Here is a 14,277-nt window from a genome sequence, read left to right as displayed (position 1 = left end):
ATTTATTAACTCAAGGTTGTATTAGACTAGGTTTTTAAAGACCTTATTGTGAATTCCTTTTACAAGTTTATATGTAGCTATAACAAAATAATTGCATTCCAAGTTTCCAACACATTGTTACCAATTTACCTTTTGCATAGGAATAATTTTGTTAATTTGCGTAGTTTTGTAGCTTTGATAGCAAATATTTTAAAAAGAAGGACTTATATTTTTTATATGAATTTTTTCTTATTTTTCTTAATTCTTATTTATGGTAAGCTCCTGATCCATTTAGATAAACAGTAGTTAACTAGTTAAGTATCTTGCAGAAGAAAATAGAAACTTGGTAAGTGGATGCAGATTAGAGTATAGTCAAGAAAAGAATTGATAACTGATCATAGTTCCCATTAAGGCATTAAGGCACTAATTCTTGCTGCACCTACCTTCAAGCAATATTAAATGCTGGTGCACGCTGCACTAATGGATTATTATCCTGTGTCACAAACACTATATATTTGTTTATTTATTGATTGAACATATTCAAGATTTATGAAGTATAATATGACTGCAGTTTTGGATCTTACTCCTATATCATAGCCTATCCCAAAATTGACGAATTTGAGGTCCATTTTGTGCTCCTCTGTTTGAATGCTAAACAATTGGTTAATACTCAAAATAATATTGAAAGATTAGCATAAGTCATTTGACCTGTTATATATTTAACAATAATCAAGTTAGTAGATATGAAAAATCAAAGATTGCATATAGAAATATATATTTGTTATTTTATAAAAAAAAATTATTATATTATTATAAACAAGTATGATTATTTGTTTATTGTAGATTATGTAATTATTCTAATGCCTTGATTATTTAGTGTATATATATATAAGTTATTTTGATAATTAATTTTAATGTATATTAAATATTTTTATTTAATAATTCCATTTTTTTTAAATTTATCTAAAATAAGGTAGTAATGTTATAAAGTTTTTATAATTGTTGAGATACAAAATATACTAAAATTTATTATATGTCATCCTAGGTATCAAAATGTAATTAGATATAGAATTAGAATTATTAATTATTGACGATTGACTCATTGAAATATGTTCTAGTCCAGTCCAACTGTGCAGGAATTCGGGTCCAGATGAACCGTTGATCCGACAATACGCTTTATCCGAGCAAGGAAACGATCCCATTTTTTGAGTATATATGAAGAGGGTCATGCCCATTTTTTGAGGTACGACACATCACCCTCATCTTTTCTGTCATTTTGTACGGATTTTGATTTGGGCGTTGAAGTCCCTTTTGTAGGTGGCACCCCCTCTCACCGCTCTTTCAACTTAGGAGATCGTAAAACTCTTTCTCTCTCCTACTGATGTTTGCCCGGGAGGTCCAATCACGCACGAATAATCCACATCCATATCCCTGTCTGTACACCCATTACTTCTCTAATCCATTTAAGAACCAATCGACCACCCAAACCGCTAAAATATAATTTGTTGGAGAATAATATAATGATATAGTGATTAATTTATGAGTAATTATTTTTTACCAATTTAAACATCCACTAGTAAAACAATTAAACAAGCATAACTTGTGCAAAACTTATGAAACTATATTCTTATTTATTGAGGAACAAAGCATTAAGTTTATTTTTTAATTGGGTAATAGATAAATTATATTTTTCAATGAATGAATGAATTAATTAGGTTGATCCAATGCAGTGAGAAACAAATTCGGAAGCTTCAAATAGCACGGTATGGAACCAACAACTTCACACTTGTTCTCTTTCCTCTCTGCTTTCGTTGCTTCCATAGCAGTCCACTCTTCCAACATTCATTGAAGAGTGGCTGTTACATAACCATAATAATTAAAAATAACTCTCTCTCTCTCTCTCTCTCTCTCCCATTCTTCACTACTTCCTCCCTTTAATAATCTCCTGGATCATTTTCTTATTTCCAACTTAGCTTAGATTACTTCGTCATGTTCATGTTCGTGTAAAGCTCGCAACTTTGCATCTGGGTGGTGAGGAACTCAACTCTCCTTTTATTGCTTCATAATTATATCTAGTATATTTGAATTATTATTATTTTTGCAATCAAATATATTGTGAATATTTGGAATTGATAGTTATTTGTTAGACATGCATTAGGAACTAGGAAGTTATGAAATTTTCAATTTTAGGTTCAATTTTTTGTTGTTTGGTTTTGAATTTTAAGTTTCAATAACTGAAAGCTTTGTGGTTGTGATTTGTGAAGGGAAATGAGAACAACTGACTAAGCTTGAAAATAGGAAAAAGAATTGGTCTTTTGATTGATTTCAACTTGGGTTGTGAAATGGAGTTCCCTTCCCTCTCTATGAGGGCATGTAAAAGTAAAACCATGGGAGGTTGGACCCTTTTGTTGCCGCTAGTACTGCTGCTATGGAGTTCTGTTGTGCATTCGAATTCAGATTACTTGATTGGTCTTGGAAGCTATGACATCACTGGTCCTGCAGCTGATGTCAATATGATGGGGTATGCCAACGCAGAACAAATTGCATCTGGTGTTCACTTCAGGCTCAGGGCTCGTGCTTTCATTGTCGCTGAGCCAAATGGTAACCGGGTGGTGTTTGTGAACCTTGATGCTTGCATGGCTTCACAGCTTGTGACTATCAAAGTTCTTGAGAGGCTGAAAGCAAGGTAAAACAATGATTTGGTATTATGATTACTTTGCAGAAACTATGATAGATTTCTTAGATTTCACTGTGTAGTTATGCATTTTTTCCATTTCTTAATTATTTACCATCCTTAATTGCATGCCTGAGGTTGTACTTCGCTTGGTTTGGCAGATATGGTGATCTTTACACTGAAAAGAATGTAGCTATTAGTGGAATTCACACTCATGCTGGTCCTGGTGGTTATCTCCAGTATGTTGTGTATATTGTAACATCCCTTGGATTCGTTCGCCAGTCATTTGATGTCATTGTTGATGGAATTGAGAAAAGCATTGTTGAGGCCCATGAAAATCTCCACCCAGGATCAATATTTGTTAACAAGGGTAAGGAAAAGAAGTTGTATTGTTTTTCTCTTTCCCAGTAAGGCACTTGTCCACTCACATGCATAACCATGGCTTCCATATTATTTAAAATTTATAGTGGTTTTAAGTATTTTTCTGTTTAATCGTACTGGGTTAAGATGAAAAACTATAGGAAGCAAATTGGTCAGTTTGTGTTTCATTTTGTTTTGACTTTTCGGTTTTGTGTTATGTCTACAGCAATCTAGAAATGAAAGAATCAGGAAATTACACATGTGCTAGATGAGACACAAATTTTTCTATTTTTATTTTTATTTTTTCTCTCAAAGAATAGTATCCAAGTATGTTGACTATTATGTCAACTTTCTTCCTCTATATGGTGATATCATAAGGTTTTAACTTTTAACACAGTTATCTTTAACTTACAGGTGAGCTCTTAGATGCTGGTGTAAATCGCAGTCCTAGTATTGATGCTGAATGGGGTCCTGTTGGAAGCTTCAATTGGTTTGCTACTCACGGAACCTCAATGAGTCGTACAAACGCATTAATTAGTGGGGATAATAAAGGTGCTGCTGCACGTTTTATGGAAGACTGGTTTGAGCGAAAAAATGCTGTAAAAATGGATAATGTTGGATTTGAAGATGGTGGCATCCCCCGAAGAATCTCAAACATAATTCCCAGCCTTAATGATAATCGTGAGTTAGTTATTGTTGTTTATATTTTGACTTAATGTGTGCAATAACGATATAATTAATTGCATTATCTTAGTCCATCATTTCTAAGTTCTGATAAAGTGCTTCTAATTCGATTCAAAATTTGTGGGTACAGACCATGAACTACTGGAAATCGCAGCCTCCTTCCAATCTCCTCCTGGAAGACCAGTAACTAAATCTTCGAGTATTGCAAGACGCGTAAGAGGTGCTCTTAGGCAGGTTGACAAGCCTAAATTTGTATCTGCATTTTGTCAATCGAATTGTGGTGACGTTAGTCCAAATGTCCTTGGAGCTTTTTGTATAGATACCGGACTACCTTGTGACTTCAATCATAGTACTTGTGGAGGGAAGAATGAATTATGCTATGGCCGAGGACCAGGGTAATTATTTATTGCATTTAAACTTTTATATCAAGTGCATTAAAAATTCACCTAACCTTTTTTATTACTATATCACATCCTATCATCAATGTGCAGCTATCCAGATGAATTCGAAAGTACACGTATTATAGGAGAGAGACAATTTAAAAAAGCAGTGGAACTATTCAGTGGAGCATCTGAACAGATTAAAGGGAAGGTTGATTCTCGACATGCCTACATAGACTTCTCCAAGCTTCAGGTAAATCTTCCGAATTTCAAGGTAGTAAAGACATGCCCCGCTGCAATGGGATTCGCATTTGCTGCTGGAACAACAGATGGACCTGGAGCTTTTGATTTCACGCAAGGTGATGATCAGGTAACCACTGATTTCATACTTTATGTTGACAAGTTCCATTATCTTCAATTCATGTTCTTAAATTGCTTTCATTGTCTCTGCTTATTCTTTGTTCTAATTGTATGCCAGGGAAATCCTTTTTGGAAGCTGGTCCGCAACTTGATTAGAACACCAGGCCAGGAACAAATTGATTGCCAGAAGCCAAAGCCCATTTTGCTTGATACTGGTGAAATGAAAGTACCATATGATTGGGCAGTAAGTTACTTATTCATCCTGAACTTTAATGAATTCAAACACTCTCACAGATAATTTTATGTCACTATTATGACTACTTGTGGTTTTCCCAAGACACTTATTTTGCTTGGCTGAAAGCTGTTCCTTATAGAAAACTATGCACTTGTTTCAACCATTCAGATATCGCTCGTACTAATTAAAAGTATCTTTTTTACTTGCATTAACCTTTCTTCTCTAATGTTCATCGCAGCCTTCAATACTTCCCATCCAGATCCTCCGAGTTGGACAGTTTGTTATTCTTAGTGTACCAGGAGGTATGGACTCTTATTCTTAATTCCTACGATGGTTAGCATTTCGATCCTTCACATTTTGAGACAACTAGTTTCAACTATCAATGACCTCATTGCAATTAGAAGCACTGTATATAAATCAATATTAATCAGAAATACACTCCTTGGATCAAAATTTTGAGCTTATAAGTTGTAAGAATATGCTGAAATGTTACTGATACCATGATATCTTGATGATTTGGGATGTAACTGTTTCAATTCTGACAGAATTTACAACAATGGCTGGAAGGCGTCTTCGTGATGCAGTGAAGACAGTGCTAAGTGGTCACAAAGATTTCGGTAACAACATTCATGTTGTTATAGCTGGGTTGACTAATACTTACTCACAGTATGTGACAACATTTGAAGAGTACGAAGTGCAAAGATATGAGGTCAGGAAAAATTCTTTTGCAGAGAGACACGAATCACGTCATCAAATTGTTTTTAGATTATAGCAGTAATGTATCTGCTTTCTATTTTTCTGCATTGTCAGGGTGCTTCCACGCTTTTCGGTCCACACACACTCAGTGCATACATTCAAGAGTTCACGAAGCTTGCAAACGCTCTCATCAGTGGCCAGCCTGTAGAACCAGGGCCACAACCCCCGGATCTCCTCGACAAGCAAATAAGTTTGCTGACGCCGGTAGTGGTGGACACAACACCTCTGGGCTCAAACTTCGGGGATGTCATCTCTGATGTGCCCAAGAACTCTACCTTTAAGAGAGGCGACATGGTGTCGGTTACTTTCTGGTCTGCATGCCCCAGAAATGACCTAATGACAGAAGGTACATTCTCACTTGTGGAATTCCTCCAAGGAAAGGAAACTTGGGTTCCTACCTATGATGATGATGACTTCTGCTTGAGGTTCAAGTGGTCGCGGCCTTCTAAACTCAGCTCGCGAAGCAAAGCAACCATAGAATGGAGAATTCCACAGGATGTAGCTCCTGGTGTATACAGAATAAAACATTTTGGTGCTGCAAAGAGTTTGTTAGGATCCATTCGCCATTTTACAGGTTCATCAAGTGCATTTGTAGTAGCATAAATAAAGGGGAGGGATGGTGAATACTCATTATACATGCCTAAAGCTATTTTTTACTACATTGTTGTTGATTTCTTCTGATACTGAGTTCTCTAGCAGAACACCATGAATCAAAGGTTGAAATAGTTGATTAAGTTGTTGTATTTGTTAACTATTGCTCTTCAGAGTTCAGACATGGTTAATTATTTATACAAGAAGAATACATGCAAAGAAATGTTGAGTTGTTATTTGTGTCTTGATTTTCAAATGGTTAAAATTCTGACTCTAAACATTTCTAAATATTCTTAGTACAAGTCTAAAACTGCTGAGGATCATGACTATGTTCATTTCGTTAATATTAAAATTTGAATCGCTGAAATGAATAAATAAAATTCTCAGTTGTATTTTTAGTTCAATTTAAGGAACATAAAATTTTCCCTTTTTCCATTCATGAAACTAGCTTGAGCATAATACTTGGTTCTTTACAATTATTTATGTGCTACAAAAAATTGGGTTCTTAATAATTAATTATTAATGATGGGTCATATATAATAATAAGAAAGGATTAATTGGGATACAAAAGGCATATAAATAATATTTAATAGTATAAAAAAAATTATCTTATAGGTAAATTACAATTAAACTTTACAAATAAGACAAGACACTGAGAATAAGACATAAATGATAAAAACACAGAATTTAGTATTTTTGTATTTTGTTTGGTGACAAAATAAAATAAATGATGAAAATATAATTTATTTTCATTTGTTTTATTTAAAAAATTTAAAAAAAATTATAATAATAAAAAATATAATTATAAAAATCAATAAAATAATAAAAAATAAATAAAAACTAAATTGTATCTTTTATTAATATCTCTAACATGATAAACACAAAATATACTAATTTAATATTTATTTTTAGACAAAATATCTTTCTCTATCTCGCTCTCTTGTCCTTGCAAACAGCCAAAGAGACGCTCTCCTTTTTTCTTTTTTGGGTAAATTATATTTAAAAAGGGTAAAATTGGAAAGGCAAGTTATGTAAGGAATACGACGTCGTCTCCGAGAATCTCCAGCTAGGTAGCTAGCAGCTTCAGCTGCAGAAGCGTGTTTCCGTCGCAGCGGAAGAACAATTCTCAGTTCTCAATTACGGTTACTGTGTCTGTGTGTTGAAGACGAAGCATTTGAATTGAATTGAATTGAATTAGTGGAAAACAAAAATGTCAGTGCAGGAGTACCTGGACAAGCACATGCTCTCTCGAAAACTCGAGGATGCTGTCAATGCCGCCGTTAGGGCTAAAACCCCCGATCCCGTCCTCTTCATCGTAACCTACTCTTCACTCTTCTCTCTTCTCTCGTTATTTCTCCGTTTTCCTCTTCTCTCAATCGATTCCTTTTTTTTTTTGTTTATTCAGTCGAATCACATGAAGAAATCAGTGCAATCAGTCATCACAAAAGTGAAGGCACGTCAGATCCTCGATAGCAGGGGAATTCCGACGGTGGAAGTGGACCTTCATACCAACAAAGGTGTTTTCCGCGCCTCCGTCCCCTCCGGCGACTCCTCCGGCATGTACGAGGCCGTCGAGCTTAGGGATGGCGACAAAGGCGTCTACCTTGGAAACGGGGTTGCTAAGGCTGTGAAGAACATCAATGACAAGATTTCTGAAGCGCTTGTTGGTATGGATCCCACTCTTCAGTCACAGATTGATCAGGCCATGATTGACCTCGACAAAACCGAGAAGAAGGTTCCTTAATTTCTCACATTCTTTCCCTTTGAACAACCAATCACTATTTCTCTTTGTTCATTGTTTTTATTGCTGCTGATTTTTAGTTTTTTTATTATTATTTTTTTCAGGGTGAACTTGGAGCTAATGCTATTTTAGCCGTGTCCATTGCTGCTTGTAAAGCTGGAGCTGCTGAAAAAGAGGCATGCTTTTCTCAAGCCTTTTATATTTTGGGGGGGTTAAATAACAAGAAGTTCATGATCGTTCAGTTTTTAAGGTGGAAAGCCAGTATGATTGTTTCTGTGATTTCAGGTTCCACTTTACAGGCACATTGCTGACCTGTATGGAAAAGTCAGTCCCATGCTTCCTGTTCCGGCCTTTACTGTCATCAGCGGCGGAAAGCATGCGGGCAATAATCTGGCCATTCAGGTATAGCTTCTGTTTCACTTTGCTTCATTTTTTAGCCATGCTTATTAGTGTGTGAGTAATTTTGCTGTAGTTAGGCTTATGAGTGATTAAGTTCTGTGTTCTGTCTGCTGCTTTGTTGTGTAGAAGATTCTTTCACACATGTAAAGCTTTCTTATATAGTTTGTATCGTTAGGAAATAATGATCCTCCCAACCGGAGCAAATAGATTTGTGGAAGCTCTGCAAATGGGCACCGAGACCTATCATCACTTGAAGGTGATTTTACTTATTTATCTATGTTCTGATTTCCCTTTGATCTCCTCAAAGTCCAATTTGTTGTTTCTCAGCCTTATTTTTCATTGGATTAAAGAATCCTAGCAGCCACTAGCAGATAGTATGTTTAAGCTGATACATTAATTTTCTGGTTGATGATAAAAGGGCAGGCTGTTATAACAGAAAAATATGGTACACATGACTGTAATGTTGGTGAAAGTGGTGGCTTTGCTCCTAATGTCTCCAGGCAAGCTATTTTATTGTTTGTTATGTAGTCTTTTACTAAAAAGGGTATGAAAGCATAATTAGTTATGTTAAATATGCAAGTGCTTAATAATAATACATTTGGAAAAGATCCTAACAAGTGAAAATAATATTAATTTTTTTTTCATTTTGCTTAAATCTAAAGTTATTACTTTCAGAGTTCTTTTGATTTATTTCATTTAGCTGACTTAAGTTAGTATCATCAGCTTTAGAGAAGCCCTGGATCTTGTAAAGGAGGCAATTCGCCGAGCTGGTTATACTGACAAAATACAGATAGCACTTGATGTTGCTGCTACTAACTTTTGTATAGGTAATTGGAATTTTCAGTCTCTTTTGTACCTCCAGATGTTCAGAAGATGGAATATGCTGATACGTGCTTTCTATAATATTGCATAATGCTATTAAAATGAATTGCTTTATATCAATTGTCTTTACTATTTCAGTGTCACTTTCAAAAAAAAATAGATGCAGTTTCTGTTACAACAAAGCTACTATCCTTCCTACAGATGTCAAAAATTCTATTACACTTCTGAGACATCTTTTACCTTTGACTACCTTGAAGCAGTATATGTGTTTCCCCTGATATAGGTACAAAATATGATCTGGACTTCAAATCTCCTCAAAAGTTAGGACAGAATTTTTTGTCCGCGGAGGATATGGTGGAGTTGTACAGGGAGTTATGTAATGGTCAGTAATTTTTAAACTATATTTTTTTCCTAATGATATCATACATCGTATAGGCTATACTTCATGCTTGTTTTGTATCTTTCTTTCTGAATATGCAGATTTCCCAATTGTATCAATAGAAGATCCATTTGACAAGGAAGATTGGGAACATATCAAGCGTTTCTCTAGTACTGGAATTTGTCAGGTGTAATTTCTTATGCAATTGATATTTTGTATGAGTTAATGCACATTCAATCTCTGTCCTAGTTAAGTTGTGCTAGATGCTATGGCGTAAGCCCTATCTTTTGGTTATTACAGAACATTTTAAATGAAAAATAACTTCTTTGTATTAATGCCACATTTTCACAATACAGAAAAAAGTACAATACAGAATGTCTGTTGCCTGATTGTGGTTTTAAGTTTAGAAATATACTGACATGTTACCAATGAGATGTTTGCTTGATCTACTGGATACTTCTTTGAATGGTTTCCCCTCATTCCAATGTTATGCAGGTAGTTGGGGATGATCTTTTGATGTCTAATGCAAAACGCATTGAGAGAGCAATACTAGAGTATGCATGTAATGCTCTTCTTCTTAAGGTAACTGATTATAATTTAAATGAACTTTGAAGGGGTTCATTTGTTTAGTTCAAAATTGTTTCCACTTTTTCTTCATAGAATTAATCCTGTTTCATTAATAGGGGTGTTGGATATCCAGAATTTGCAAAAAGGTTGCTTTTTTGTGCAAATACATTAGAAGATAGAGCTTACAAAGCCACTTTATATAAATATTAGCTTGACTGCACCTTAGTTTTTCCAGTGCGTTTTAGCTTTAGTTTTTTGGTCATTTAAGAGGATATATAAATCCTTCTCTTTGTACCCTTCCATGTATCTTTCCTGAGAATGAAACAACAAATGTGATGATTTCCCATTGTAATGTAGATCAACCAAGTTGGAACTGTTACAGAGGTCATTGAGGTGGTGAAGCAGGCAAAGGAAGCACATTGGGGAGTGGTAACTTCTCATAGATGTGGGGAAACTATAGACTCTTTCATAGCTGATTTATCTGTTGGCCTTTCCGTTGGTCAGATCAAAGCAGGAGCTCCTTGCAGAGGCGAGCGACTAGAGAAGTACATCCAGGTCTCTTTCTTATTTCTTATGCTGATGGAATTAGTGCACTTTTGTGGCTTACTTCAAATATTGACCTGCTAACCATTATTCTTCATCCGACTAGGCGACTATCGTTGCAAAAAGATGGAAATTATTTATTTAGCATGACAAACCAGTTAGACACCCTTCTCTATCCATACTGCTAAACTTCATGCACAAGTCTAAGCAGACTTGTGTGAACTATCTACTATCTTGATGGATGTAGACTTTTTGGTTTGCTTACTGTCATTTTAGGGTGTTAGTCATTCAATATTTTAGCCTGTAGTACTATGATTTGAATTTTGAATTTTGCTCAAGAGTTATGATTTGAATTTTGATGCAGCTACTGCGAATTGAGGAGGAGCTTGGAGATCAAGCAGTTTATTGTGGTGTAGATTGGAAGCAATGATGATGAACAATTTAATAGGGGTTTTTTTTCAGATACGCCTTTTTTACTTTGTTGAAGTTTGATACGCGAGGTCGAAGTTCATTCTTGTACCATATTCAACAGCATCCAATGTACTATTGTCTTGGTCATTCCCGTCATCATTTTTTTTTTTTGGCTGTTACTCTTGGGGTTCTTTTGGTCGTTATGCCATTAGTTTAGCTAGTCTTATCAATGAGTATTCAAGAATGTTTATGAGATAGTGTGGCTTGTTTATTTATACATTGCTATATTGGAAATATACTAACACTAATACAAACGTGAAATTTTATGGGTTTTCGCATTAAAATAAAAATTATTCTCTGATCAAGTGACTTCTATTACGGCTATTCTTGGCTCTACGCCTATTGTTGGAGTGTTAGACTCATCAAGTAAACTCTAGCCTTTATGATAGACCCATTTCCAAGCTTAAACCCAGGGCTAACACTAACAGGAAAGCCTACAACATATCCAGGTGGTACTCTCCCACCTGAAAATCTCACCACACTGCATATACTCTTTATGGAACTCAGCTCCAGGACTTGCCTCAAAGTGACTTGGTGCAAGTTTAAGTGAGAATGCAACCAAATGAAGCAACAACACAGCCTTAGCCAGCCTTAAGAATTCACTGTAAAACTTTGTCCTTGGATGGTTTCCTTAACAGACTTGACTCTGCTGCTCCAAATTGCCAAACAAAGACTCCTCCATCTTTGGATGGACAATGCTAAGGTATTTGTTTGAGCAGAACCTGTCAAAATGGCATGTCGGTAAGATTCCAAGGAGCTCAGTAGGATCCATGGACTTCATGTCTCGGTATTGTGTGAAGCAATCACGGCGAAACTGATCAGGGTTGAGAAGGGTGGAGAGGCTGCCGTCCATGTAGAGCAATTTCAATTCAACTTGCCATACACACTTTAATTAAGGAAAAAGGACCCATGGTGATTGCAACTTCGGAACATAGGATTCTTCTATTGAAAGAGCTTGCATTTTTGTCATGAAAGAGAGGATTCTATGCATTAATGCCATTCATCAACTAGATCAAACCCACCGAAATCTTGAAAGAAAAAAAAAAGAAGCAATTGTCCAATGAGATTTATTTCATACATAATTTACATTCCATACAGCAATTTAAAAAAGAAATTAAAAGAATATACATAAATGCAAAATTATGAAGCATAATGCATGCATGTCCCTTTCCCGGTACTCACAAGTCACAATTCATTGCATGGAAATGGACAACATATTACTACAAAGAACAACATTGTCCTTGTGAGTGTCAGAGAGGCCCATTCCTCTTTAAGCCGTGACATGAGTGGCATGCAATGAAAGCATACTCCAATGTAAATGAGAACATATCAGTGTCAGTGCATGGTTTACTCTTACATAAGCAGGAAAAAGAAAAAGTAGAGGACTATAATGCTATCCATGTGATCTATACTACCAATATCCCTAACCAAACTCACCTAACATCAGTTAAGAGGTGCAGTGAGCTTTGAGATCAAGTCATTGATCTTTCATATAAAAAGATGACCAAGAGTGAATTGTTACAAAGTTAATATTATAAGCAATCAATATATACCCGTATCAGATCAATAAATTATGCATGTACCAAACTCTCAAAGTCCCAAGCATGCAGTATGGATTAACAATCAATTATTCAACTTTAAGGACACAGTACAATCCTAATAATTATAAGCATATAAATATAAAACATTGCATTAATCCAATTTAAGGCTGTAGTAATATAAGCAGTATTAGTAGGTATTGTTCATGGCTAAAATTAAATATTCATGTGATGATTTCGTGCGAAGATAATAATTGAAAATCATTTTAAAATAAATACATGCGTTTGCCGGGAGTCGAACCCGGGTCTATTGCTTGGAAGGCAATTATCCTAACCGTTGGACTACAAACGCTGTGGATGCCTTAGCTTCTAATTTCTTATTTTATATACTCTAATTTTCAAGTAAGGTCTCTCTTCCTTGTAAGCCTCTCGTGCCTCCATCCATAAATATCTTACAATAATTTAATGATGATACTATGCTTGTCGCAATCTGATTACTTTGTTATTGAGAGCTCATTATGACCATATTATCACATATTCAATGAAAATACGTTCATATAATAAGGCAATAAGCACTGAGCAAACTTGGTAGATTCTTGAGCTGGCAACCCTTTAGAACTTTCCTTTTTTTTTTAAAACCTATATAGGAAATTAAAAAAATATTATTAAAATTTAGAGATCCCAAGTCATACCTAATCTTTTTCAAGTGCAAGCTACGTACCCTATAATTTTAAGAGAATTCACATAGAAAGCTGTAGCTACCCATCCGTATATATTTATTTAATCCATTCTATAAGGTTTGGTTAAATCAAAGTTTAGACTTTTAGACTCCATCCAAACTCATCAATTAGTTTGGTATATTTTTTCAAAAATGATATATAGACATAAAAATAAGCTACCAAATCAGTCAAATAGTTATTATATATTTTCAATTTTTATTTTGTGCTTCAAATGTATTAATATGAGTTGTTAATTTGGTAGTTAATTTATTAAACTATTCTGTTACTTTTAGTTTATGACAAATAATAAAAAAGTTTTGTGGTCCACAAATTCAATCCAACAGAAATTTCGTTCTAATTTTAGTCTTTATTATCTTATCTTATTTGTAGTTATCTTCTTTTCTTATTTTATTTTATCTTTATTTTTATCTTTCGTAAGCAATGCACTATATATATATTTAGTTTTACCTTCATAATTCAATGTTCAATTCAATTCAATCAATCAACAATCAATAAAAATTCTTTTCTTGTCTTTTCCTATTCTTTCACAAATTTAATTTTATCTACTCTGGTAGAATAGAGTTTCATATAGCTTCAATAGAGAGAGAGAAAAAAAGATATGGCATCATTGTGTGAGGATGAATTACTTCACATATTCTCCTTTCTTCCAACAAAATCAATATGTAGGTTTCAATTTCTTTGCAAATCTCTTTACGATGAACTTCATGGAGCCAAATTTAAGATGAACCATGCACAAAATATGTCTCTAAAAGATGATATTTACATATTCATTCAACCAAAAATATTTTTCAATAACTTTGATAAGGATGAATTATTCCATCTGTTGCCGCCATTGCCGCCGTCGTCACCGGCCGAAGAAGAATCGAATTTCTATGGGCAGCTGCCTAAAAATTCGTTGCAATTCTTGAAGAATGTAAGAATTCTTGCTTCAAGCAATGGTTTAATTTTGTGTCAAAGTAATAGTAATAAGGAGCTATGTTTATGTAACCCTATAACACAAACATGGCTCCCAATTACTACTCCATTCACTCTATCTGAAAGTCCTTTTCATGAAGCCA

The 14,277-nt window shown here is 34.7% G+C and overlaps 2 protein-coding genes and 1 non-coding gene across 3 annotated transcripts; 2 read left to right on the top strand and 1 right to left on the bottom strand.

Annotated features, from left to right (window-relative positions):
- Nucleotides 1-1,728: 1,728 nt before the first annotated feature.
- On the top strand, nt 1,729-6,162 carry LOC107496094 (neutral ceramidase 1). The gene is made up of 10 exons (XM_016117292.3): nt 1,729-2,010; nt 2,244-2,665; nt 2,815-3,023; nt 3,428-3,694; nt 3,828-4,092; nt 4,189-4,447; nt 4,556-4,681; nt 4,911-4,974; nt 5,218-5,381; nt 5,483-6,162. Exons 2-10 carry the CDS (start codon nt 2,322-2,324, stop codon nt 6,029-6,031), a joined length of 2,247 nt encoding a protein of 748 aa, XP_015972778.1. The 5' UTR covers nt 1,729-2,010; nt 2,244-2,321; the 3' UTR covers nt 6,032-6,162.
- Nucleotides 6,163-7,044: 882 nt separating this feature from the next.
- Nucleotides 7,045-11,209, top strand: LOC107496090 (cytosolic enolase 3). The gene is made up of 12 exons (XM_016117289.3): nt 7,045-7,334; nt 7,425-7,754; nt 7,865-7,936; nt 8,046-8,162; nt 8,335-8,415; nt 8,583-8,659; nt 8,883-8,986; nt 9,265-9,363; nt 9,462-9,547; nt 9,856-9,942; nt 10,285-10,482; nt 10,835-11,209. Exons 1-12 carry the CDS (start codon nt 7,230-7,232, stop codon nt 10,898-10,900), a joined length of 1,422 nt encoding a protein of 473 aa, XP_015972775.1. The 5' UTR covers nt 7,045-7,229; the 3' UTR covers nt 10,901-11,209.
- A 1,550-nt stretch (nt 11,210-12,759) lies between these two features.
- Nucleotides 12,760-12,831, bottom strand: TRNAG-UCC (transfer RNA glycine (anticodon UCC)). Its single transcript has one exon. It is a non-coding gene; the product is annotated as a tRNA-Gly (tRNA).
- Nucleotides 12,832-14,277: the final 1,446 nt, after the last annotated feature.

This window comes from Arachis duranensis, chromosome 7, assembly GCF_000817695.3.
Source record: "Arachis duranensis cultivar V14167 chromosome 7, aradu.V14167.gnm2.J7QH, whole genome shotgun sequence".
NCBI lineage: Eukaryota > Viridiplantae > Streptophyta > Magnoliopsida > Fabales > Fabaceae > Arachis > Arachis duranensis.
The sequence above is the reverse complement of the archived record's forward strand: the minus strand, read 5'-3'. Positions and strand labels throughout refer to the sequence as shown.

Bases quoted from the DNA above. Each gene is read 5' to 3' on its own strand.
- LOC107496094 (XM_016117292.3), top strand. From the start codon at position 2,322: ATGGAGTTCCCTTCCCTCTCTATGAGGGCATGTAAAAGTAAAACCATG. The intron at 2,666-2,814 runs GTAAAACAATGA...TTGGTTTGGCAG, and splicing joins CTTGAGAGGCTGAAAGCAAG to ATATGGTGATCTTTACACTG. The intron at 5,382-5,482 runs GTCAGGAAAAAT...CTGCATTGTCAG, and splicing joins ACGAAGTGCAAAGATATGAG to GGTGCTTCCACGCTTTTCGG.
- LOC107496090 (XM_016117289.3), top strand. From the start codon at position 7,230: ATGTCAGTGCAGGAGTACCTGGACAAGCACATGCTCTCTCGAAAACTC. The intron at 7,755-7,864 runs GTTCCTTAATTT...TATTTTTTTCAG, and splicing joins TCGACAAAACCGAGAAGAAG to GGTGAACTTGGAGCTAATGC. The intron at 7,937-8,045 runs GCATGCTTTTCT...CTGTGATTTCAG, and splicing joins CTGGAGCTGCTGAAAAAGAG to GTTCCACTTTACAGGCACAT.